Here is a 25,222-nt window from a genome sequence, read left to right as displayed (position 1 = left end):
ATGCCAGAAGAGCAAAATCAAGCTGTAATGGCAGTTGATGAACTTCAAGCCATAATACAAAGATGTGTAAGTGGTTTTCTTTCCATAAAAGTAACAATGTAAGCAGTGTGTATTTTTCTTATTTTATTATAATAAAAAACAAAAAGACCCCAAAACACAAAGATGTTAGCAGAACTCCTCATTAGGCAGCTAATTTTAGCCTCTTACGTTTAGTTAAGTTCTCTGTGGTGCTCACCCTAAGGTACTTGCTAACTTAAGTCGTACTGAAACACTGTTTTGTCTTCTCTAGTAGCTCTTGGCAGCTTTCTTAATATGTGAAATATGTGTATAAGAAAATATGTTACAGTGACACTGCATTTAATTTTTAAATGAAAACAATGTGTTTTGTGTTCAACTGTGGAGTTAAACACGGATATTTTCTTTCTAGCAAATTCTGGAAGAAGCTGATTTCAAAGGGGAAGATTTTAATCTGTTTCTGGTAGCAGGTCAGAAATGTTTGGAAGATGGGTATGCAGCTCAGTTATTAGAAGTAATTCAAAATGAGAAAAACAAGGTGAGTTTGAGTTTGCACTCTGTATTAGTTATGTACTAACTGTTAAATAGATAAAGCTACTTATTAAAAAAGGGAAGCTACTTTCACTGCGGAGTAAGGTGTACATATGAATGGTTAAGTTGCTCTATGTTAAGTGCACATTCTTGTATAGCTTCAAGTAGCACACAGAAACCAAGTTGACCAAACCAGTAATAAATTCTTTTTTTCAGGGAGTTAAGCAAAGAGAAATGAGAGGACAAAAGCATAATTATGAGAAAGTGAGAGTGTCCTTCTTTTGCAGGACAGGATTTCAGATGGTGGACTGGAGCTGGCTGCCGTGGAGATTATTTTCTTCATGGCAGTCTGTACAGTGCTGTATTTTAGATTTGTGACCAAAATATCTGGTAAACTCACCAGTGTTTCAGCTATTGCTGATCAATGCTTGTACAGTGGCAGGGCATTATCTGTTCCTCTCTGCCTGCTCAGTAAGCAGGGAGGGGACACAGCTGAGACAGCTGACCCAAACTGATGAAAGTTGCTTGGAGGTTGGCTGGACGTTGATCTGCTGGTGAGACTTTATTTGCATCATTCCCTCACCCCTACCCATACTCTCATCTGTCCTTCACTTACTAAACTGTTCTTATCTCAACCTGTGAGTTACACTCTGCTTAGCCCTTCTGATTCTCTCACCTATCCCACTGCAGGCAGAGAGAGAACAAGCAGCTGGTGGGTGCTTAGTTGCTGTCTGGGGTCAACCTGTCACAGATGGAGATAATATTGGCCAAAACTGCAAGAGCTGATGCTAGTGTAAGAAATGCTGATGTTTATAGGCACTTTCAGGAGCTGGGAGAATATACAAAATTGTACACAGTTAAGTAGGAAGTTCAAAATGAAAGTGAAAGATGGAATATTTTGGTGATGTTTCATGTGGTTCACAGTCTGGTTTGAATTTTGTGAGTTTGGAGTAAAGATTGATCATACTTCATCTAAGCACTTATTCTTTTGGCAAAACTCCTGTAGCCTTGTTTTAAATGTATTGTCATATAAATTCTTACAGCTATATATTGAATTAGTATTTTGAGGAAAACTATACCAAATAAGCAGCTGTGTTTATAGATATGGGGAAAGAATACAATGCATGTCAAATACAGAACTTTCTGGTAGTAGTATGGTAGTTTTCAATGACATTATTATGCTGTTGGTCACAACCAGCGTGTTGATCTGTTGTCTTTTGTGACTTTCATATATACATGCAATATTTCAAGGTTTAGATGATGTCCAGCTGTGGTTTATTCTCTGAAAATCTTCCAGGTTATCATCAAGAATATGGGTTGGAATCTCATCTCTCCTCTTGTTAGATGTATTTTCTTGTATGAACGGGAAGATGATAAGAGAGAACACTGCCTGAAGATACTAGATCAGTTGGCACAGGTATGTTTTTGAAATACATGGTTGTAATATAATAATTGTAGGGAGAGGAGTGGTCCTAATTTTCACCCTGGTTTCCAAAGAAAACAAAACATGACTACCTCTTGGTTCTTATGTCCATTTCCTGTAACTTTTAAACTCACAGGCCAGCCAGTTTCATCTGCAGCAGACCCAGACTTCGTGCTCTTAGAAATAATTAACCTGTTACAAATCTTAGTAACTGGGCAAAACAAAAAGTCATAGCATTATCCAGAAGGAAAAAGGCAGATAAAAATCATGAAGTTCTTGACAGCTGGCTGCCACAGAGCAGTCACAGCAATACTGCCTCTTGTCTACTGCTGATACAGTGTGATGATGGTTCTGATGGAGCAGTAGGAGAGATGAGTTTTAATCTGTAGAAAACAGATCATTCATATAGTTAAAAAAAAACTTGCAACCTCTGTGGCTTGAGTTAAATTCACACTGAAGTTTTTCCTGTTCTGTCTACTTCTAAGGCTTATTTTGCTATGGTAAAATTAGGTTTTTATAGAGCATAGAAAACAAGTTTGGTGTCATTTATTATTACATGTTTGCAGCTTATATGAAAGTATACACACATACACACTCTACAGCAGACATTAATTATAGGGAAGTACTTACCAATTCCTATTTATTTTCTTAAATATTATCTTGGATGTTCAGATCTGCTTTCTTGATGTTCAAGACTAAACTTTCTTGTGATGAACTTTTTAGGTTGTGACCATTGTTATTTAAATATACACGTTGTTCCTCTCTTGCAGCTATGCAATCCAAAGGAACTTTTCTTGGGTTTACTTGAGCAGATTGAGCAGACCTCTGGAGAGCAGGTGTGCAAAACTGTCTTGTTATTGCTTCAGCCTTTGCAGACAGGTAATACTCAGTTTTTCATGTGATATCTGAAATAAATTATTTTCCCATAGGTTTATCAACTTAGTTTAGCCTTTGCTGGAATATGTCTGTCCTAACAGGACAGTCTATTACATTCTACAAAATAACACAGGGTATAACTTCCATGCTGATACTGACCTACTAGAAAGAAGATTTTAGATGGAATTAATAGCAGCAGTTGAAAATGCAGTGTTCAGCTATTTTTCATCATTTACAAGAATATGGTCCTGTGACTGTTATATTTAGAGGTGTTGTTACAGAAGTAGAGAACTACATGAATTTGTCAAATACTTTATTATTTAACTTTTTAAAACAAGTCTGTATTTTTGCAGTAGAAACCTTTTATTTCAGATTGAAGCAGGTTGAAGTTGATTGGTGAGGGGGAAGCATTCTTACGGTTACATATAAAAACTAAAAATGTTGGGTGTAGACATGTTTTTGGAAATGTTGGTAACAAGTAATAGTTTCTGTTTTGACATGTGAGATGAAACCAAGTTTTAAGTGTCAAGTGGGATTGTAGCAGTCTCTGAGATGCATTGTTCAATTCTAACATGTTAATTACCAAAATTCTGCTCGTATTAGAAGTGTGTGGGTTTTATGGATAGCCCATCTGCAGTTAGCCTGCATAGAGTACAGTTTAGGTAGAGAGCCACTTGTGCTGCTTCCTCAGTCTGGGAGCCCCTTTGTTGGTTTTGCAATGGATTATAGAGCAGTTCTGAGCTGCTTTAGGTAGAGTCAGATTGCAGCAGAAAGGTTGGGCTGTTGTCTCTGGTTATGCCAAGCACAGGAGTCAAGCAGTAAATGAGTTTTCTAGATCAGATAAATGAATACTACTTCACTTAGACTAACTCCAGAAAGATAGATTTTTTTTTTTCCCCCAGTCTAGTGCTGCAGAGGAAGGAAAATGTTGAAATCCATAACTGCTTTAGTATTTGTTATCCTCAAATACATGATCATCTTAACTACATCATAGTAAACTAGCTGATGATGTTTAGTCTTGCTGGATTTACTCATGTGATTTCAGGTATTAGTCTCTCTCCTTCCATGAAGCTAAAAATTTCTTATGTAGTTACATAGTTTTTCTCAGTTATTTGTCTACTAAGTAATAACCAAATGTCTCAAAATGTTCTCTCTCTTCCTTTTATTTTTCTTTCCCCCAGTGCTTTTGAAACTTCAGAACAAGAAAGCCTACTCAGTGGGTTTATCTTTGGCTGTGATTATGAATCAGCTTACTCCCTTACCTGTACCTTATACAAAACAACAAATACAAGAAGATAAATTTGGTCTGTGTCGATGTTGTAGTGCAGTGGTTGACTTTGCTAAACCATTTGTGACTGAAGTTGTTAAAAACATGGAAAAGTTACCAGAATACAATGACATGGAGCTGAAAGAAGAATTAATAAAATTGTGAGTATTTTATGTCAGCATAATATATTATTATAACTTAACAAAATCAGCAGTAGGCACTTACTACATAAGCAGTAAATAAACTGTCTCAATAGCATTTGATAATGCTGCCAACTTACTAACAAATGTATTTTGAAAAAATGAAAAACAACCCAAAACCCTAAATAAGCTTTACATACTTAGAAAGTGAGAGAAGAAAGGTAAAAGTAATTCTGTTTTAGTACAAGGAAATGGTAAAGAAATACCACTCTTTGTACTCTGAAGCAGATTTGGTGTTCCTTTGTTTCTCCTTAAATTTACAACAGTGAGGATAACCATATTCTGGAGGTGAAGTCTGAGGAATGCTTCTACAGGAAATAGTCCATTTTTTCATTCTCCTTGGCGTATCAGGAATAGCAACAGCTAATACGCATATAGACTTTATTCTTGGTTATCAATGACACTTTTATAGTATGCATTTGTGACCATATTGGTGACTTTGTTTCATTACTTTTTATTTCAGCTGTATGAAAAGTCTGAAATATCCATTGTTGACAGCTCAGCTTGAACAGCTTGAAGGCGTTGAAGAACATCCCTTTCGGCGTTTTGCAGCTGAAATTATAGTAAGTGTGGTCAAAATTAATAGCAGCGTTTGCAAAACCAGTGGTCTAGTTGAGAATTCATTCTAGAGCTCATTTTGCTTCCTTTATTGGTTAGTGGGATGTCTTACTGGGCCTTTTAAGACAATGCAGGTAGATAACTCTAGAGAACAGATCCAGGTGCCACCTCTGGAATTTGCAAATCTTGTAGACAGTTTTGCTCCTTGACAAACCAGTTTGGACTGCTGTCTGAATCAGCAGCTGCTGCTTGGTTGTAACTGCTTTTTTTTTCTTAGCATTGTATGAATTTATTGGAATCTCTAAAGGATCATCTTTGCTGCAGTATTACATCAAGGTAAAATTTCATGTTAGCTTTAATCCATATGTTGCACAGTGAGAAATCTTGAATGTGCCTCGTGCAGTACCAGTAGGGGTATGCTGGTTCCATGCTACCAATGCAGTTACTCTGAATGTTTTGAATGTTTTGCATAGCAGCTGTGTTTTATTAGAAAGATTACTGTGAGTTTAGATAATTTCATTTAAATTTTCAACAAACCTAGCCCTTACTTGGAGATAGTGTGTTCCAGCTAATGCATGGACTATACTTGACTATATGTGTATGTTTTCAGAAATAGAACTAGGTGTGATTAGTGAAGTTACAGTAAGTAGAGCTGTCTTTTGTCCACATTTTGAATGTGGTAAAGAATATTTCCTCATTTGCAAATATTGAAATGTAGTGGCTTGACCTCAACTGGCAGATAAACTCCTACCCTGTTAGTCACTTAGGTCCCTCAGTGGAGTGGGGAAGAGAATCTGAAAAATACAGGAACCTTGTGGCATGATGTGATCATGAAGCTGTCATTATTCATAGCATTGTGGATAAGGGAGCCAAAGAGGGTTTTGCAGGATGACTTTATTTTGTCTTTGCTAACTTTTTTGAGTGCTTGATTTTACTATCTTAACTTTGTTCTCACAGCAATTATTTTTCCTGCAATTTTTTAGGGGTGTGTACATATATATATATATATATCATAAATGCAAAATATTTATATTAATTTAGATTTATGCCATGTAAGAGAACTTACTGTAAATACAGTTGAAACTTTCAAATTTAATTGGTATACAAACCTTTTAAAGGCAGCTATGGGCAATCTGTCTCTCTTTTTTAGAGCATTTTGTGGAATATAAGAGAATTGATGCCACTGGTGGTTTTACATCGTAAAGGCAAGAGCTCGCACTGGGAGACTCAGGAGTTTGCAGACATAGAGCAAAAAAATATTGCAGATTCTTTGGCTTGTCTTTCGTATCTGATGTTTGTTCACCATTTTGGTATTGATAGCTTTCCAATGGTATTTAGGTAAGAACTATTCTTCCTCACTTACCATAAGTCTGTAATTTCAGTAACGTTTCTTTGTTCATGCATTTATATTTTACGTAGTTTATATTATATGCGTAAGAACATACTCCAGTCCTGCAAGTTACTCTATTATGGTTAAGTTTTATATAAGCTTTCCTTTTAAAGACACTAGTAGGATTAGTCAAATGCTGAAAAATGACATGCATTTTCAATTGCTTGTTTATAGACGGTTTCCACATAAAAGTTATCAACAATCATTTGTTTTACTATTTTTCTGTCCATTTCAGGATTATTAATTTTTATAAAGATTTTTTTTTAAAAGACTAGTCCCATCCAATATTGTAATTCTGTGCAAATGCATATAGCTTATGTGATCTAATGTAATCTTAATTTTTCTCTTTCAGTCCATCATACCTTCTGCAATGCAATATGACACATATTGAAGTACTACTGAAAAGGTAGGGTTTATGGTGTTTTGGGTTATAGATAATGGGTGTGATTTTCTTACAGCAATGCATAGAATCAAATTTTGAATATACTAGATAAGTTCAAAGTATGTTTTTAAGCCTGAGACTGAAAATGGGAAGTTCCACAACAAGCTGTCTTTTTTTTACTAAGTATAAAAAAAATTATTAAAACACTTTATTTTTCATTTTCAGCATGTATTGTGATATAACTTTTAGAAACTTTGTTCTTAAAATGCAAAATAAAGGTCTTTTAAAAGGTCTTCAGTTCAGGATCTGCTGTGTTTTTTTTTTTTTTTTTTTTTTTTTTTTAGTTTTGCCAGAACCATGCAAATTGAATCATCTTGGAAAAGTTTCTTTTTCTTTGTTAATCAGTCTTGACACCTGTGAGATACAAGATGATGCTCTTGAGCATTTACAGGGGCAATAAAGTTAGGTTTGACTAGTGAGAGGAGTTTAATTTTCAACTTCTCATTAGCCTTTTTATTCTAAAAATCTTTGGGAGGAATAATGAAGATACTGTATTTATAAAACAGAATGAAAATTGTTGAGGGGCAAGTTATTTTAGATCTCTGTTCTAGTATTTCTTCTGAAATATCAATAGTGTCTTTTTAATTAACAACTTACATTTGATAATGTTTTTTTTTTTTTAAGGACAGAAGAATCTATGTTATCCAAAGGACTTGTAAGTTTTCTTTTAATCAGATTTTCAATGTTAGAATGTTTATTTTTTTCCAATTTACAAAATGGTAAAAATTTAGTTTCTCTTTCAAAAAAAAGTACAGATGATAGATCAGATAATAGAGAAATATTTTGAAGGTTAATTAGGTAATTTTCGAACACTTATATTTAGTGAACTTTACATGCATGCATAAATGTTCAAATCACCATCTCTAGCTCCTACAAACTTTGAATATCCAAATGACTATTTATAGTGAAGGCAGTTTTAGCCATTAACGTTAAGCATATACATTAATGTCTCATATATGTGCAAAATGTTTGCTTTTTTCCCCCCCCACCTGCAGGATCTGTTTGAGAGCTGTTTATTGAGAATGGAAGATAACAGCCTTCTCCATCAGTATTTAGAATTGAGAGATTTTATTAATGTACCTCAGGTAATAAGAGGCAATGTGTAGAAGTCTTTAAAGTTTGATTATAAATAATATCTAACAGTTTGCTAAGTGTTTTAAGAGAGGGCATATTACTGAACCTTTATATGCTTGTGCTGTTGAATTTAAGCCTCCTGCTACACAGAATTGATGATCTTTTCTACCCACTAGAGCATAATTAAAACGCACTTATTTTGTGTACAGGCTGCTGAAGCAGGTGTACACTGATCTTAGCTGAAAGATGATGCTTGCTCATTTTTTTGCCTTTTTCTTGCAAATCTGCTGCTTGACTACATTTCTTACTTTGACCTAAGAGTATAAGAATAGTACTCTTGTGTACTGGCTCTGGGATTTGAAGTACTGAAGCTTTTGTGATACTCTCTGATGAGAATCTATTTATAGGCATGGTTTTGTGGGCTGTGTGTTTTGGGGTTTGATTTATTGTTTATTTCTTTAGTGTTCTGGATTTTTTGTCATGTCTTGAGTAGGTGTTAGTCAGTATGATGTAACATAATAATCCCTATGTAATTTGGTGTCATGTTTTCTTTGTCCATCTGCAGGATTTGGTGAAAGTTATGACCCTTTGTCCCATGGAGCATATGGTATGTAACGTGACCAACAGAATCAGTTAAGTGCTGAATTTATTTAATTAGAATTGATCTGATAAGATCTCTTTATTTTCTTTAGAGAAAGAAGAGTTTAAATATTTTGCAGTTGTTCATAGACAAGTTTGATGTGGAGGGAAAATACACATTATTCAGGTATGCATCGAAATTACTGTAGATTGTGTAATATCAGCCTTATTTCAGCTTAACTGTGTAGACAGATACGATGATTATTTATCTAATGATTAACATTGTAAAATTAATGTGGTTTACCAAAAAGAAACTCTATCAGAAATCAGTTTCAGTTGCCTCACATGTCTGTCTTGGTGTTTAAAAGTTACATAGTCATTTTTCTGTGGTAAAGCTCCCACTAGTGGAAAAGGCCATAATGTCATCTAAATTTTGAGCTGGTTGTATAGGCAGTTTTTGAAGAGATAATATTTTTGTTTGTTTGTTTTGAAGGTGTTTACTGAAGACAAGCAACCATGCTGGTGTGGAAGGATATATTATTAAAAATATAAAAGATCAGATTCACTTATCGTTAACGGTGAGGCTGCTACCACTACAAAAACAAGCTGCCATCTCAAAATTCTGTGCTTAAAAATACATGCTTCTTTATAAACAGGAACTACTCAGTACTTGTGATCTTCAGAGTTCCAAGGAATTACATTCCTTGAATGTAATTCAAATAAGACAACCCAGACAGAAGTATTAGCTTTTTTCTTGGTTTTTCTGGTGACAGCATTATATCATGAGTGCTTCACAAATGTTAAATTAATCAGAGAGAGTTGAGCTAGATCAAAGTCATTTAAATCTCATAGCTTACAGTCATTTAGACCAAGAAGTTGGGAAAATTAATTAAAAATAAAAAGTGTTAAATTAAATTAAAAAATCCTTAGGGCCTTTTGTCAAATAGGACAATATAGTAAATGTATGCCTATTCTAGAGTATGTTCTGCTAGCATGATTATCTTAGAAAGCAGTGAGTTATTATTTATTAGAACATTGTTGAGTCAGCAACATGAAAAAGATGATAACGTGAAACTCTTTCAAAAAAGGGCTTGCAGCAAAATTGAATAGGTAAAAGTATATTCTAAAATTTCCATACTAAATGGCTTTCTTGACTATGCAGTATCAGAATTCTCTTAATACATATGTCCTGTGACCTGGCTGTCAAAAAGACAAGTAATTTTAAAATTTCACCATATGAATTTGAATATTCTAGGTTTGTTGCAAAGAATTCTGCTATAGACATAATGATAATAATTTTCTATGGGTATCCATTTATTTCGTCTTCTTTTTTGTGCCCAGCTTGTCTTAATTGTTACAGATTCCTCATGTGGTCTGACTTAACAGGCAGTTATAGTCTTGTTATCTAATTAGTTTTCCTTCCAGTCTATTTCTGGGTTTAGAAATATGCAGAGCAAACTTGAAACACCTGATCATCTTCTGGGGGAAAAATAATTGCAAAATTGCAGCACTATTATTATGAAATGACTAGTGTCTCTGGTAAAGATAGCTAATTGTTCCTTGCCTCGGCATAGAAAAAAAACCAATGCCTACTACAATTTGCTAAGTTTATGTGAATGAATATTAACTATAGTGGTGGTGGTGTGCTGGAGAGGTGGATAATCTGTTCTGATAAAATTGAACAGCTTGGCACAGAGAGACAAAGTAGGGAGGATTATGAAAAAACTGATTTGTGTGCTTCAATCTCAGGTAGCAATTAGAAAATAGTGCTTCCAGCATTTGATTTTATTTAAATGTTTTCTTTTTCTGTTTTCCAAAAATTACTGTCAAATTATTTAAGATTTATTGCAGATACCTTGAAGATTTTAAGTTGCACGAAGCTAAACTTCTTTTTTTCTTTTTTTCAGAAGGAATGTGATAACATTTGGTTTACAGGACATCACCTTATCTCCCTTCTAGATTTAGTGCTTTCGCTTCCAGAAGGTGCTGAGACAGATCTTCTGCAAAACTCAGACAGGTGAGTTGTAATCATGGTCAGAGGGTTTTCTCTTTTTTTTTTTTTTTTTTTTTTGTTTTGTTTTGTTTTGTTTTGTTTTGTTTTGTTTGTTTGTTGTTGTTGTCATTTAAAAAATACTTCAAACTACCTCACTACAATGGGAGATGTGCTGTCATGTAATTAATGAGGTGACAACATCTATGTATTTTAAAGTTTTGGATCTAGAAATGGAAATGATCACTTATTTCAACCTTCCTTTCAACTAACTGTATAGAAAAATGTCACAATACTTTTACATTGGTTTTACAGTAAGAAAGGAATTTCTCCTCCATTGCTTCAGCGTATAAGGCCCCAAATGTCAAATTACAGAACTAATTGGTAGTAAAGTATTTTTTTTTTCAGTAGAATATGGTTGGGAGCTTTCTGCAGAACCAGTTGAAGGAACAAAAGAAATATGATTTATTATCTTATGTGATACAGGAGGATAACACACACCAGATGCAACTACAGCACACAACTTTGAGGCTGTTTTATATATTGCTTCTGGGATGCCAGAATCTAGTGAATGGGAATACAGAGCCACCTGAATGGCAAATAACTGAAATTTGTCTGAAACTCTATCTAGGAGAAGTTTTTTCCTGTATGATGAGTAAAGGTTGGGCTTGTAAATCAGCAGGGTGATAGTGTCCCAAGGAATATAAAACTACTTAATAACCCAGAGGTACGATCTCTGATTGTACGTGTTATGTGACAAAAGCAATAAATAGTTTCTACCAAAAAATATGGTAAAACATATTTAAAAAGGAAGCAAAAATAAAATCTCAGTACAGTAAGAAAGAAAACTGTCATGTTAGTTTCAAATCAAATTTGGATCACCAGTGATGCACACTACAAATTCTGTAAGAAGGTTCTTTCCCTTCAGAGAACTCTTTTCCTCACACTCACCAGCTTCCTCCAATTTGCTGACAGTTTTAATTTCACCTGCAAAGAGTCAACTGTTGTATCATGGACATTATGCACACTGGTGCTCTAGGCTAGTCTGTATTGCTCAACAGATGAGTAGTTGCATTTTGTATAAATGGAAATTTTTAGGACGTGTAGCTAATGGACAATTTAAACGACTGTCTCTGTAATACAAATCTGTGCTCTACGTGATAAATAGTACTTGTTACTTTGCAGGATTATGGCATCACTAAATCTACTGAGGTACTTGGTCATTAAGGATTGTGAAAGTGATAATCAGGTAAGTACTAACTGATTTGAAAAAGGTTCATTAGCTGAGGACTGAGAGCTGCGTTTGTGTGAACACAGTTAACCTTGATTCAAGAACGTGTTTTTTGTGTTTTTCTTTGCAATGTCCAGTTATTCAGAAGTGATGCTTTTATTATGTATGTTAGGAAATAGGTGATGTGTTATTTTATTCTGGTGAAATTTCATTACGTTCATACTGAAAAGATTAGCTTGTTTACAGTACCAGTTTACCTGATGAACTATGGTCTGTATCCATAGCTTTAGAGTATGTCACCATAAAGTTGTGTATCTAGCAAGTATTCCAATGGTGTGTGGGGGGAAAACCCCAAATATTTGATACTCCTGCTTATTTATTCCCTGGTATCCCTCAAGCCTCTTCATCATCATAGTAATTATACTACAAATCTTTGCTATTCAAAAATAATTTTATTCATCTTTAGGCAAAATACTTTTTGTGCAATATTCTAAAAGTTGATAGCATTAAAATTTCTCAAAAAGTGTTTAATAATAAGGTTTTTTACCTGTGCAAAACAGTACTCTGTATTTACAGCAACTGTGCAGATATACAATAGGTACACGATAGCCTTCTCTAGGTATTAGCATAAAAAAATTTCTTGTCTGAGAGCCATCTGCTGAAGTAACAAAAGGAATGGCCAGACCCAATTTTCTGTGACGTTGCTTTACCAGAAACAGCCAGTAAATGTTTCATGCACAAAAATAATTTGCCAGCCCACCACTGCAGTTGATCTGTTTTTATTATAGGTATACCCTCTTTGCCATCATATCTCTGATGTGTGGATGTTTGAATGTAGGTATTTCAGAAATATTCTGCATATTTATTTAAACTTTGCAGTATATTTAAAGAATTGAAACCTGTTTTACCCATTGTGGATTGTGTCACTACAGCATTGAAGAGCCAGTGGAATTAATTGTATTTAGTTTTCTGATTACCTTCCAGTACCAAATGGCTACTGACTCTAATACTTGTGCAATTCCCATTGACCCTTTCAGATCATTATTTCCACCATTTCTACAATTTATGCAATTCATCAGCATTTTACCAAATATATAGTGAACAAGTATAACTTATCTCCTTAGTACTGAATATTTTGATTTTTGCATTAAAATATTTGTTTAAATTAGTGATGGTTTAAATAAAAATTGCTTTTTAGTTTTAAAGTACAGTAAAGCCTTCCTTGATTTGAATAAGGAGTATCATGGTCATGAATATTCTATCCAGCTGTGGTGTTTTGTTCTTCTCCCCCAGTTCCTTGACTTTCCTTATGATTTGGAGTAGTAGATTTCAGCGTTGCGTTTTCTGTTTTCTACAATATAGAACAATTTCTGATCTATTTTTAGAGCATTTTAAGATTTATGAATACAAGTTTTTATGAATGCCTAATGATTTTATTAGTCTAATAATGATAATACTTACACTGATTACCAAAAGTATAATGAAAATGAAGAGCAAAAGTAGATTTCAGTTGGTGCATTTCTAATTTGCCATTTATGTAATTAGTATTGATAGACTATATCTGTTTCTCAGATTTAAGAAGTTGTTACTATTTAAATGCTCATTATGGTCCACTGTTCAGTGTAAGTGCATAGCTGTGTAAGAGAAGAGGGAATTCCTCTTTTAGTATTCATAGTAACACACAATTATTGTAACAGTGCTTTCTAGTACTGTCCCTACAGGTTGAAGAGAAAGTAACATCATCTCTTCTGAAGTTTCCCCTTGAATTTAAGCCCTGCCAGTTCTTCCTGACTTCGTGCCTGTCTCACTTCTTTATGCTCTACTTGTCCTGTATGAAAATACTTCCCTTCATTTCAGTTCAGATGTTTTGATTGTTGTGTAACAAGCACTTTCCTAAATCAAGCTTAAAAATTAGTATTTTTCTGGAAAGTTATTTCTTCATATTAGGCCCATTCTGGTGGAAGTAATTACCAGTTTTCTTATTTGACCAGCTTGTGCCATTTAGCATTAAAATCTGGTGAACTTTCCACTGCAAACATCATTGAGAATTCTTGTTTTTATCGTACATATTTTGCCCTTGGGGTACTGCTTGAAGAAAGGAGTCTCGTATATCTGAAGACACAATGACTGCTTTGTGTTTGTTTCCTTCTACAGCAGTTTTGTAACTACAAGCTTATAAGGGGTCAAGGCAGAGAAGTGTTCTCGTGCTGTGTAGCCTTGAACAGCCTTGCTTTTGAGCATCTTTTCCTGATGTCTCCTGCTTCCTAAGTGCCATTATTGTGAACCTCTTCTATCACCCATGCCAAACTGGGGAGAAGTTCATGGTTATGGTGCCTAAGGATGGGGTAGTAGCATACCAGTAATGTTCCTACAATGCTTCTTAAACTGAATGCAATACAGACAAGACTCTTATGTGTTTGGGGAGTATGAGGCTTATCACAGCTTTCGTTTGGTGTTGCAGTGTTAATTCAGGAAAATTATTTAAATATTAGTTCCATTTTGCTGCTGAATTCTCAGATGAAGCTACAACTGCTGTTTACTCACTGTAGAGAGTCTCGGCTGAGAAAGGCTTACAAGTTGAAAACGTATATTTCCATTGGTGCAGTTACCAGCTTACATACTGTTTACTCCCTCTATCCCTTCTGCATCATTCTCCAATTTTCAACAAATAATTTAAGACAGATGGAGAGAAGCTTAAATATCCATCATGATGGTATTCACGCTTGAATCTATAAATTACTTCCTTTTTTTTCCCCTCCAGCACAGAAATGTATGTTATAAGTAGTCCAAAAGCTTGTGCTCGAAAACCAATTTGTAACCTTCTCTGTTCTGTTTGAATAGACAGGTGTATGGACCATGCTTGCCAAGATTGAGCAAAATTTTTTAAAACCACTGCATGTAGGACTCAACATGTCAAAAGCACACTATGAAGCAGAAATAAAGAATAAGAAAGAAAACCGAAGAGGTTAGTTTTCTCTTTTTTTTTGGCTTTGTTCATATTTAGAAATTTTGGAAATCCTTCAGAAAGCAAAGAGTTGATGAGTGCTGTGTAGATCATATTTTATGTAATTGTTGACAGTATTCCAAATTTCAAATCATAATTCAGTACTTGCTGTATTTGATACTAATTTTTATTATTGGTCAGAAAAATCTGAACTTATCTCAATCACATTTGTAGGCTTTATGGAAACCTGATAGAAATGTCACATGAAGACCTTCAAAGCTTGTTCTACATTTACCTTTTTGATGTTAAGGTTAGACAGCCACTAGGTGCTGGCTTAAAGCCTGAAGGATTACTTTCTGGATTTTTTTAAAAAATGGGTTTTTGAAACTGACACACAGAATCAGACTCTGCTTTGGGTTACACAGATAATGTTTCACAGGGCATAAGAACTGTAGCTGCTTGAGGCAATCTCTGTGTATGTCAGATCCTCTGTTCCTTTATGGTCTCCAATATAATTAGACAGACCAAGGAACTTGCTTTTGCTACCCAAAAGGTCAGTACTGCTTTCTGCCCTTAGTCTTACCCTCTTCTGTTGTTGTAAACTATGTAACTATGAGGCAAAGAAGGGGAATTTTTCTGAAGGTAATCTGTAGATGTCTTTCTAAAGGGAATCCTTTAAAATTATTCAGGAAGCTTTAAGTTCCTCTTAAATGTCTCTCTCTTTGACAAAGCAGAAGATATTTGAGTTTGGGAGAGAACATGTAACTTTTTTAACAGTAGATGTTTTAGCCTTTTTCCCCAATGTATAGTCTCTGTGAGCACTGTGGTTGAATTTCAAACCTGGTCTGAATGTGAGAGGTTTTCTCCTTAGTTTTCAGACTTGGCCTTGTAAGTTTCACCTGCTGCAAGTAATCTGCTTGAAAACGGCAGATACAGCTTTGTCATAAAAAAATAAGTATTTCATGGCTAGAGTCATTAAGGCAAGTTAAAGAACCTCCTGCTGTGTGTCTGGATGTGGAAATATTAAAAAATGTATCCAAAAATGACCTTTTTTTCCTTTTAAGGAACATTTCAGCTATATAAAATGGTTTAGACTTGCAGATATTACTTATTTAGTAATGGACCCATATGTGTCACAGAAAGCGCAGAGAAAACAGCCAGCTCAAGCTGTCTTTCTCTTAAGATTCAACATGTTCTGTCCTGTGTTTGGTTTTTTGTTTTTTTAACATTTACTATCTAGATATGCTAATACTAAATATTGTTTTCATTCTAAAAGTTATGTGATCCATCAGGCTCATCTCTGGTTATTTTTCTTCACAGATGCACACAGTTCTAACACAATTTGTTCTCTGACTGTTAGTGGGGAAAAGATGCCTGCCATGACTACAGAAATGCAGCTTCAGGTGAGTTTGCATTTCCTTCAGAGTTATTCAGAAACACTGAAATTTTATTTTTAATCTGGAGACAAATACAGATGTACAATAGGTAAGACAAAACAAATCCTCTAATAAAAATAATATCCCTTTTGTCATTTCAGGTTTTAGACTCTGCTCTCTTTACATTTGATTTAATAGAAAGTGTTCTAGCTCGAGTAGAAGAACTCATTGAAGTGAAAATAAAAGCTGCAGTGGATGAAAATAGTTAGGGCAGCTGAAGTACTTGAATTATTATGCTTCTTAGATCCTTTTGACTATGAAACTTAAGTTGAAGATGAGGCTAACAACCTTTAAAAGAAGAGCAATTTAGAGTGGCCTCTAGAAGAATTGCAAATGCTGCTCATCCTAGGTCTTGTTACTCTTACTATTTATTTTTGTTTGCTGTTGTGTACATGATTCACAAATTTAGAAACTAAAAACATGAGTGGGGTTTGTTGTTTTGCTGGGGCAGGGAGGTATTGTGCATTTATTTTATTGTTAATTTTCAAGATTCGTACATAATAGTTGCTGCCTGGTGGTATGAATTTACAAATATTTTTATAAAGTGACTGAAGAACAAGTAATTACAAAGCACTGTTTATGCACAAGGTGTTTTATTAGCAGTTTTTTATGTTGACAAACATGCTTCTATACTTGCAAGCAGGACTGTAAGGTGTAAATAGTAGAAACATGGCAGAGGAAACCAGGTTTAAAGAGAGACACATCATCTTGGAGGCAAGATGTTAAAAGTTAATAAGACATCAGAGAACACTTGTGTTTCACAAACACTACATAAGATTTCATATGTACACCTGTATTTTTGAATTGTTTTTAACATCTTTAATGATAAAATTTTATTTAAGATACATTAAAATATTTTTAGAAATTATAAACAGATGAGGTCATAAGTTCTGAATCCAGTTAGAAATAAAGGATGACTTCTGTATAGTGCAGTAAGCCACTTTTTTTTTTAATTAGAATGCATATTTAGTATAATGTATGATATTTTTCACCGTATAGTTATTCAGTACAAATTTTCATTCCACCTGCATAAGTTGTATATAGTCTTTTGAAATGTAACTATTTGAAGGAACATTTTATATTTTGTTTAAAATGTAACCACTCTATTTATGAATAAACCCCCCAAATATTAAATTAATTACATTGCCTCTGGTACTCTTGAAGCATCTTCCAAACTGGACTGTTTTCTATTATTTGGGCTTTTATCATTACCATTTTGTAACAAATATCATCTGCTTTTGGCTTGGAAGTTATCTTAGAGGAGAGAAAAATATTATGAATAGAGCGCAGTAACTTAAGTAATAAAAGAACATCTTATTTTTCAAACTGGCTTTGCACTGCATGGGTAACAAATAATGTAATGGTCCTGACAGATTTATGCTATATACTGTCATCACTTCTCATGGGGCTCTCCTGGTGAGATTTGGTGTAAGCTTTCTGAACAAGTACAAAAGCAAATTCAAGTTTGTGGGAGCAGCCGTAATCTTAAAAGCTTTCAGGTCAATGTTAGGAGACTGTGCCAGACATCAGTGGGTTCCTTAAGCTTTTTAAGTTCCATGTTCAACATGGTAAGAAGTATTTAACAACTTTTGCCATACAATAAGTGAACTGTGGCTTATGAATACTCTGAATACGCTAATGCTTATTATTTTGAGATGCCCACTTAAGGCATTTTTAGTAAGCTGGATGCTGCTAGTACTATTGCACTGAGTATCCAATTTAGAATTTTCATGGAAAAACGTTCTTCAAGGCCGTTCAGTAAATTTAATTAATAATACGTCAATGCATTCAGGATATGTTGCAAATACAGATACACACAGATAAATGACACTCATTAAGCTGTGGAAATCATACTATCATTAAAAATCCACCAGCAGAGTTCTCAGATTGGCACTTTAAGTCATTACATATTTAGCTATCAGGCTGGTTCTGCGCTAGTAAATGATACTGAAGACATCCTGACTTAATAATGGCAAGTAAGAGCTGAATTAGCTCTTACATACCTGTTTTTATAAATGCTATTAAGAGCTCTCAGAGTTATCTGTAACAATAATTTAAAAACTCAGGTGAAGCATCAGCCCAATGTATTACAGGGCTTGTGGTTAATGTGACCCAAAAAGTTCCAATAAGGAAAAATAAATGTTCTATTTCTTGGCTTTTCCTGGCTAATAAACTTCTGAACAAATACATTTAATTGTTTGCAATGAGACTTACCTTAGCTATAGTTAGCATTAACTTAACAGTTTCAGCAGTATTATGAACTGGTATTATGCGTAAATTACTGCCAAAGAATCTGCATGTCAAAATATATTAAGGTTACTTTAAGAACACATGTTCGATTTGTTATGCCATAAAACTCAAGCATTCCCACAACTTCTTACTGTAACCTCACTACAAGTGTACAGAAGACTTCTTTAAACTTTAAAGGCAACTGGAGAGTTGATGCTGCTTATATAGCCATCTGTCCCTTTTCTGTACTATTTGTTTAGGTGGGACTTGGAAGGGCTCATTTCTTTTTCTAGGGGTTTTTGACAATCAACACTTTGTTAAGCATGTGTGCATGCAGAGAGGACTAAACCCTCTTCGGCTATATTGATGAAGACTGTTTTCACTGCCAGTAAAAAAAAATTGCTGTTTTTTTTTTTGTTTGGGGTTTTTTGTTGTTTTTATTGTTGTTTGCTTTTGTTGTTGGTGTTTTTTGTGGGGTTTTCTGTTGTTTGGTTTTTATGGTTTATATATTGCATTTTTATTTATGGATTGGGAAGAACACAGGAAAGTATCTAAAAACACTGTGCTAAAAAGGCTTTGAGTTTGAACTAAGTATTTGTAGTGTAGCAGTCTAAGGTGTGATTAAGAATTTAATTGAAAATTATATAAAATTTATTCTTTTTCTATAAATAATGTTATTCATATGAATTGATTCTTGAGAACTGAGAGTCAGAAAAGAGAGGGAGATCAAAGCTTTGACAAACACAGAGATTCTCCTTAAGGCCTGTATCTTAAACAGGTTGTAACAAAGTTAGAATTGCTGCTGTTTTCTCTTGTAGAGCTAAAACACTACATGGACTTAACAGCAAAGAATGAGGAATTTTAAATAATAAAAAATGTAATCCAAACTAAGTGCCCAGCTGCTCAACTGCATACTCCGTAGTTACCACCCTTTGTGATTACCTCAGTCTGCTTGATGACTGGGACTTACTCATATTAAGACTCATGCTGTGTAGATACCTGATCTGAACTTGGCTGCCCCTTCTTGTAATTATCAGAAATAAATGTTAAAGGCAGTGGCCTTTCCTAAGATTAGGTACTCAGGTCACTGTTGAATTTTGCTGAAATTGAATGCAGAAGTGTGGTTGATTTACATTTAGGTATTAGGGAAATAAACAGATGCAATTTTGCTAATCCAAGCAGTGGGCTAAGCAAAGCATGAATGAGCAAAGTGCACCAAAGAAACAGTTACTTGTACTTACCTGTATCCATGAAAATCCATTTCTATCAGCAGTTTTACTTCCAGTTACTACAGGTCTGAATTTAGTTTGTATTTTATTAATTTGATCAAGGAGCAGAACGCTGGCCATTAGAACACCTAGCTGCTCTTTGCTCCAGTGTTCAAAAAATTAGCATGCAGATTTACTGAGGATATTGGTGGAATGCTCATCTGAGCTGTGATAATGAAGATTGCTTTTCTCCCACTTCCCCCCATGGTATAACGCAACCCTATGTAAAATGCTTGTGTTATTGAACATCACTCCCATCATGTCCTTGCTAAAAATAATTTTTAAATCCTTCCCCTGGTTCCACAAAACCATAGATATGCAGAAAGAAACAGGGGACTTTGTTTTTTAACCAACCTAGTATGTAACTTGTAGTTTGAGAGAATATGGCACAAGTTTCAACCCCACTGACACAAAAGCTCAGCCAGTGATCTACATACAGTAGCAGAACTCCAGGTAGTAAAAATGCACATGCATCTAAAATATAGTCGTGCTGTCTCAGCATCAGTTTGCTATGATAGCCTTCAATGACAAAACTATTATTTTGTTTCTATTATTTTAATAAAATCAAATGGAATACACTTTCTAAATGGAATACAGTTTCAAAACATCACATTTGTTAGCAGTGATCAAGACGTGCACAAAATCCATTGTCCATAACCACAAAGTAGATTGAGAATTAGAACTGCTACCAGCTGAATAACATGTTCTTGCTGAATAGCAGCAGAGCTTTTAAGACCTCTCATGAAAATTTATGGAATTTTCACAAATGGGTAATAGATCTCCTACATTTCATCCCAGACACTCTACTGCTCATCAGCATTTGGCAGTGTGCCCAGGATTTAAGGGAATTGATGCTGGTTTCAAGGAAGTAAAGATCAAAGACTCCATTAGAATAGTCACTTCTTGGTTGTCAATAGTGAAAATCGACTGCAGTTAGGACACTACATTACCTACCAGAAAATAGTTTTGACTACAAATATGGAGCACAGTCTGTTAACTGTTGTTAACAGTACTGAAACATACAAGTTTTCAGGCATCATTAGAAATCACAGATAAAGTTTTAAACAAACCAGTTTTAATAGCTAGTTTTATACTTTTGGTGTAAAATAACACTGATTACTCCATTGTTGTAGCTGTGTATAATAGACACTGTTAAAAAGTAAACAGATTTTTAAAGCCAGCAAAGCCTTTTCTGGTGGAGAGTTGCCTGTTCTGTTTTGAAAATGACCAGGAAAAGATGCTGACACAGCTAAGAAAATTGTCTACTTTTCCAGGCAGAAAAGGATTATATTATATAGCCATAAACTGACTGAAAGAGGTGTTATTTGGTATGTTTAGAGGAACATCCTCTTCTGTTACCCATGATGTATCAGATTGATTGACTTAGTATTGTTTTCATTTAATTCTCCAGTGCATTAGAAAAGTAAAATTCATATCCCTGAACCTAATTCCTAAAATAATATTCCTGAATCTAGAAATGCTATTTCAATTCATCCTAGCAATAAAACATTTGTTTCAATGTTGAAATCATACCTTCTCTGAATCCTAAACATGACATTCCATTCTTCTGGTCCATGAAGAGCAGCTGACAAAACCAAAAAACTGTTTCGATGAATGTTTATGAATTTCTGAAGTCTTTTGGAGTACTGTTCTTCCCCTGCTATAAGCAGTTCTTGAGCGTCTAACAGCATAAATGCAACACCTGTCAAAGAAATTGATGTAAATGTACACATCACGGTAGTAAGATGGTAAGTTCTCACCACAAACCATTTAACCATTGGTTTAAAAGGTGGTGGATCAAAACACATGAATGGATTTACACATCTTCACAGTAAAATGCAATCATAAGATTTGGCCAGTGATGGCTAATAATTTGAAAATTAATCTACAAATATCTTGGAGGTTATTTTCTACCATAACATCAAAAGAAAATTCCAACTGTTAAATCCACTTGAATGCACACACTTCAGGAACAAGCAACTGCTATAATGGAATGAATTTAGGGCAAATGCAAGGACTGAAGAGCGCAGCAAGTCCTCTTTCTAAATGAGATAATCACACCTGTAACATATTAAAAGTTAGCTTAATTGTCTGCCGTGGACAATCAAGGATACAAAAGACTAGGCCAACATGCACTTTGTTAGTCCTTACAGTTCAGGAAAAAAACAGATAATAACCTGTCTAAAAAATTCTCTGCTTTAAAAAGGAAGGATAGGTGTTTCATATTTGCAGTTGCAGTGATTTCCTAATCAAACCTTTTCAAAGAATCTTTCCCTAACTCTTCTGCTAGCACCAGGTCTGCAGACTCAACTTGGAACATGGAAGCTAAGGGTCTTTGTTCAGTCTTATGTTTACAGCCATGAATACTAAATGATGGCTGTCTTACATGTTAGTGGCACTCAGCCTGCTTGCTGAGTAATAACAAGAATTTGCTGAACAGTTCAGCTGATGATCAAATCTAATGTAGTTGTTCTACAATATGTCCAAAAAAAGCAAAAATCAATGAAAATGTTTAATCCCCAGAGTTCTCTGCTCCATCCTCTGATTTACATGCAATCACAGCACACCTCCTTCAACTATTGACACCCAATAAAGCAGCTTTTATTCAGTTCAGCGTAGCCTAAAACAGGGCCTGATACTGTACCTCATTAGAGATTATGAGTTTCAAAGTGTAAACTTCAAAGTACTGTACCAGAAAGAGAAAAAATCACAGATCCAATTTCCACTGAATCAGAATATCGAACTCGGTGTTGCTGCCTTCGTAGAACTGTAGAAATTTCATGATTCTGAATAAATGTTAAAAGGTTATTTTAAAAATATGTTTTCAGCCAACAAGATTGATAAAAATATTCTTAAAGGGTTGTCTGAACTATTAGCTATAGAAAAAAATGTTTAAATTTTCTTTTATTCTGCTTGCAATAAAAAGGTAGTAACATGTTAATTAAACTTTTTTTAGTTAATGAAATGGTAAAATATTTGGATTGGAAGTTATCAAGCACCGAATAACAATTTTGTGTGCATACATTTAGTTTGCCTCAGGAAGCTCTTGCATAATACATAAAGAAGCTCAAACATTTTGCAGTCTGTTTTTGTAAGATGTGCTAAAGGGGGATTTACAGAAGTGAGGAACATACAGCAGTGTGTTTCCATGACTCTAGTTAATTAGATGGTATTATTTTCACAGATGTCAGCATTTCATCTGGAAGATAGTTCAGAAAAATCTGTATGGGACATGATTTTCTTTAAAGCTTTTTGACAGAATGCAATCCACTCAAGAAAACTAGAACATTTCACTATGCAACATAATCATCTAGAGAACGGAGTGGGCTGGGATGTATTTTTCAGCCTGCAAAAAGCATTTCTGTAATATGTTATAGAAGTTGCTTGACACATATTGAAGATTAAATCACTGAATCCTTTGTAGCTAATACCATGTTCTTTAACCTATTCATTTAAAGTGTAGCCAACCTGCCTGTATAGGGAATTGTCATGATTTAGTGGAAGAGTACAAAATAAAGTCAGCATAGCAAGTGAACCCTGAAGGAGGCAATAACCAGAAACGCTATGCTTTCAATTGGTCTGAAAAGGGAACACTCAGCGACAGCTGCTGCTGAAGTATAGCTCTCATTTTGGAAAAAGACGCTGCTTCTTCAAAGCCTCTGCTGACAGTGAATTATTTAATACACAAATACAAATAACAGCTAAAAGATAAGGATAGCTGCACAGGGAAAAGAGAAAGCTCATGATCAAAACTGATACAAAGCACTATCTTTGTAAGAGAAAAGCCATCTTAGAATTGAATTCAACTATTTCCATACATTTGCTCACCAGGAGTCCATTTTGACTACAGCTGTGGTGCTTATTAATGAGTGACTTACACTAGTGTCACTGCCCTCCATTAGCTCTCACCATACTATGGATTTAGTTGTTCTTGAAGTAGTTCCCAAACTGGAACAGTTTACAAGCTGTCATTCCAAGACAAGCAAGCAAATAAGAACATGCTTTATACTGAGATGATTCAGAAATTACTTCAACACCATTCACCCATTTATGCAGAAGAGACAAGGTGATAACCTTGTCAGCCAAACTAGCATAAGATATCCCTGCTTGTGAATCAAAGCCCTCTTGTCTCTAAATTCTCATTATCCTTCTGGCATGAAATTGGCCTCAGCTGCAGAAACTAATTACCAGCTCCTTGACATACCCTTTCAGTTTACTGGGGAGGCTTATGATATTAACAGCTATAAATCTGTATCTGTAAGACTATTTTAAACTGAATTTTACAATGCCAGAATAACAATCTACCCTGCTGTTGGTACAGTATAGTAGAAAATAAAGTGTTTAAAGAGGAATTCAGTAAATCAGAAACATTTCAGATGGAAATATTTATAGAGCTAATTGAAAGCAGCATCAGTTCAGTGCAAAAATGATGAGTCAGAAGGACAAGTCTAAATCTGTGTAACTCAAAATAGCAGGTGGCAAGAATGCTAAATAGATACAGAAGCAGCTAGGAGAAAAAAAACAAAGAACCAGTACTATAGCAGAATCAACTTCAGACTAGTATCATTTTTTTATCCTAAAAAAAAATAAATTCATTGATATTGGATAAAAATATTTCATGTATAAAATATAGGAAATATTTATTTCAGTATTTCTTAGTAAGCCAGATGCTGCTCTTGACAAGTGATATTGTACCTGCAGAACTGTACTCATAATAACTGTTGTTGTCCATCTTGACTGTTCCTGCCCACCACATTCTGACATTTTTTTCAACAGTTTGCAGTGAAATCTCAGGTGCCACTTAGTGAATAGCTTGGAAAAAGATGACAGATATTACCTGCCAATTAAAGATGTAAAATATTTAAGGCACATGGGTCCCTTAAATATTTGAGTAAAGGGAACTGGGCACTACCCATTTCTCCAAAACATATACAGGTGCCTACTACCACTGAACTACTTTAAGATATCAATTAGATAGCTAAATGGTTTTAAGAACCTAAATCTGAGAGGGCTTCCTTTAAAGAGGAAAGCATAACAGGGAGAGCAACATAATAACTAAGTCCAGAAAAACATTCCTAAAAGCACTTAAAACAAGTAAGGAACATTTGTTCTATATTCAAATGGTATGTTTGGCACTGTGAACCTTTTAGACTAAGATACTTCTGGGAAAACAACCCTGGGCCTCCTTCCCAGCTTGGGGCAGCCCACCACACCATAGGCCAGAGCAGTAGCTCTTTTCTTCTATGTTTGCACTTTGCTCTTCTGAAAATGCACCTGGCTACCCAGCTCAGCAGGCCTTTCTCTTTGGGTTACGGTCAGCTGGTGCAGCTGGGGACACAGCAGCTCCCAGGCAAGAGCGTGAGGCAGCCAAGAGTGCTGGGAGAGCTGGATTCCACAAAACCCTTATGCCAGCTGGTTCCCAGTGTAGGCTTTAACTGGGCCCCTTGCTATCTTAACAGCTCGGTAATACAATGAAATGAAGAGCCCATAGCCTCCCGGGACAGCGAGGGATCCGGTGGTGGGCAGGGACCACCCGCTCCACACTTCCCGCCTTCTGGGTAGCCCTGGCTGTTGTCCTGCCTCACTGTCTCAACCTTGGAGGTGCGCGCAGAGGCCTCCAGCATCAAGCGGCACTGCAATGCAGGGGGCAGGCCTGTCCTCAGCAGGGCTGTTGGCTGGGCCTCTGTGGATGTCTGTTCCCTTCCCGCAGCCATCAGGGGGAGGCGTGGTTCCTCCTTATCTGGGATGTGTGGCAGGTGAAACCAACCA

At 35.2% G+C, this 25,222-nt stretch overlaps 2 protein-coding genes across 2 annotated transcripts; one reads left to right on the top strand and one right to left on the bottom strand.

Moving 5' to 3' along the window:
* On the top strand, window positions 1-16,165 carry GLMN (glomulin, FKBP associated protein). The gene is made up of 18 exons (XM_054384205.1): window positions 1-66; window positions 428-553; window positions 1,844-1,963; window positions 2,740-2,848; window positions 4,027-4,273; window positions 4,776-4,875; window positions 6,021-6,208; window positions 6,613-6,666; window positions 7,327-7,357; window positions 7,698-7,787; window positions 8,342-8,383; window positions 8,469-8,542; window positions 8,849-8,933; window positions 10,263-10,372; window positions 11,531-11,594; window positions 14,418-14,541; window positions 15,841-15,923; window positions 16,058-16,165. Exons 1-18 carry the CDS (start codon window positions 1-3, stop codon window positions 16,163-16,165), a joined length of 1,821 nt encoding a protein of 606 aa, XP_054240180.1.
* Window positions 16,166-17,090: 925 nt separating this feature from the next.
* On the bottom strand, window positions 17,091-24,217 carry C10H1orf146 (chromosome 10 C1orf146 homolog). Its single transcript, XM_054384521.1, has 5 exons — window positions 24,149-24,217; window positions 22,146-22,239; window positions 20,987-21,155; window positions 18,171-18,249; window positions 17,091-17,210 (listed from the first exon to the last, which is right to left on the bottom strand). The coding sequence occupies exons 1-5, from the start codon at window positions 24,215-24,217 to the stop codon at window positions 17,091-17,093; spliced, it is 531 nt and encodes a 176-aa protein (XP_054240496.1).
* Window positions 24,218-25,222: the final 1,005 nt, after the last annotated feature.

This window comes from Indicator indicator, chromosome 10 (genome assembly GCF_027791375.1).
Source record: "Indicator indicator isolate 239-I01 chromosome 10, UM_Iind_1.1, whole genome shotgun sequence".
Lineage (NCBI taxonomy): Eukaryota > Metazoa > Chordata > Aves > Piciformes > Indicatoridae > Indicator > Indicator indicator.
The sequence above is the reverse complement of the archived record's forward strand: the minus strand, read 5'-3'. Positions and strand labels throughout refer to the sequence as shown.

Coding starts and splice junctions, on each gene's coding strand:
- GLMN (XM_054384205.1), top strand. CDS start 1: ATGCCAGAAGAGCAAAATCAAGCTGTAATGGCAGTTGATGAACTTCAA. Junction 2,849..4,026: donor GCTTCAGCCTTTGCAGACAG/GTAATACTCAGT, acceptor TCTTTCCCCCAG/TGCTTTTGAAACTTCAGAAC. Junction 8,543..8,848: donor GGAAAATACACATTATTCAG/GTATGCATCGAA, acceptor TTTGTTTTGAAG/GTGTTTACTGAAGACAAGCA.
- C10H1orf146 (XM_054384521.1), bottom strand. CDS start 24,217: ATGTCAGAATGTGGTGGGCAGGAACAGTCAAGATGGACAACAACAGTT. Junction 21,156..22,145: donor TGTGATTTTTTCTCTTTCTG/GTACAGTACTTT, acceptor TTTCTTTGACAG/GTGTTGCATTTATGCTGTTA. Junction 17,211..18,170: donor TAATGCTAACTATAGCTAAG/GTAAGTCTCATT, acceptor CTCTCCTCTAAG/ATAACTTCCAAGCCAAAAGC.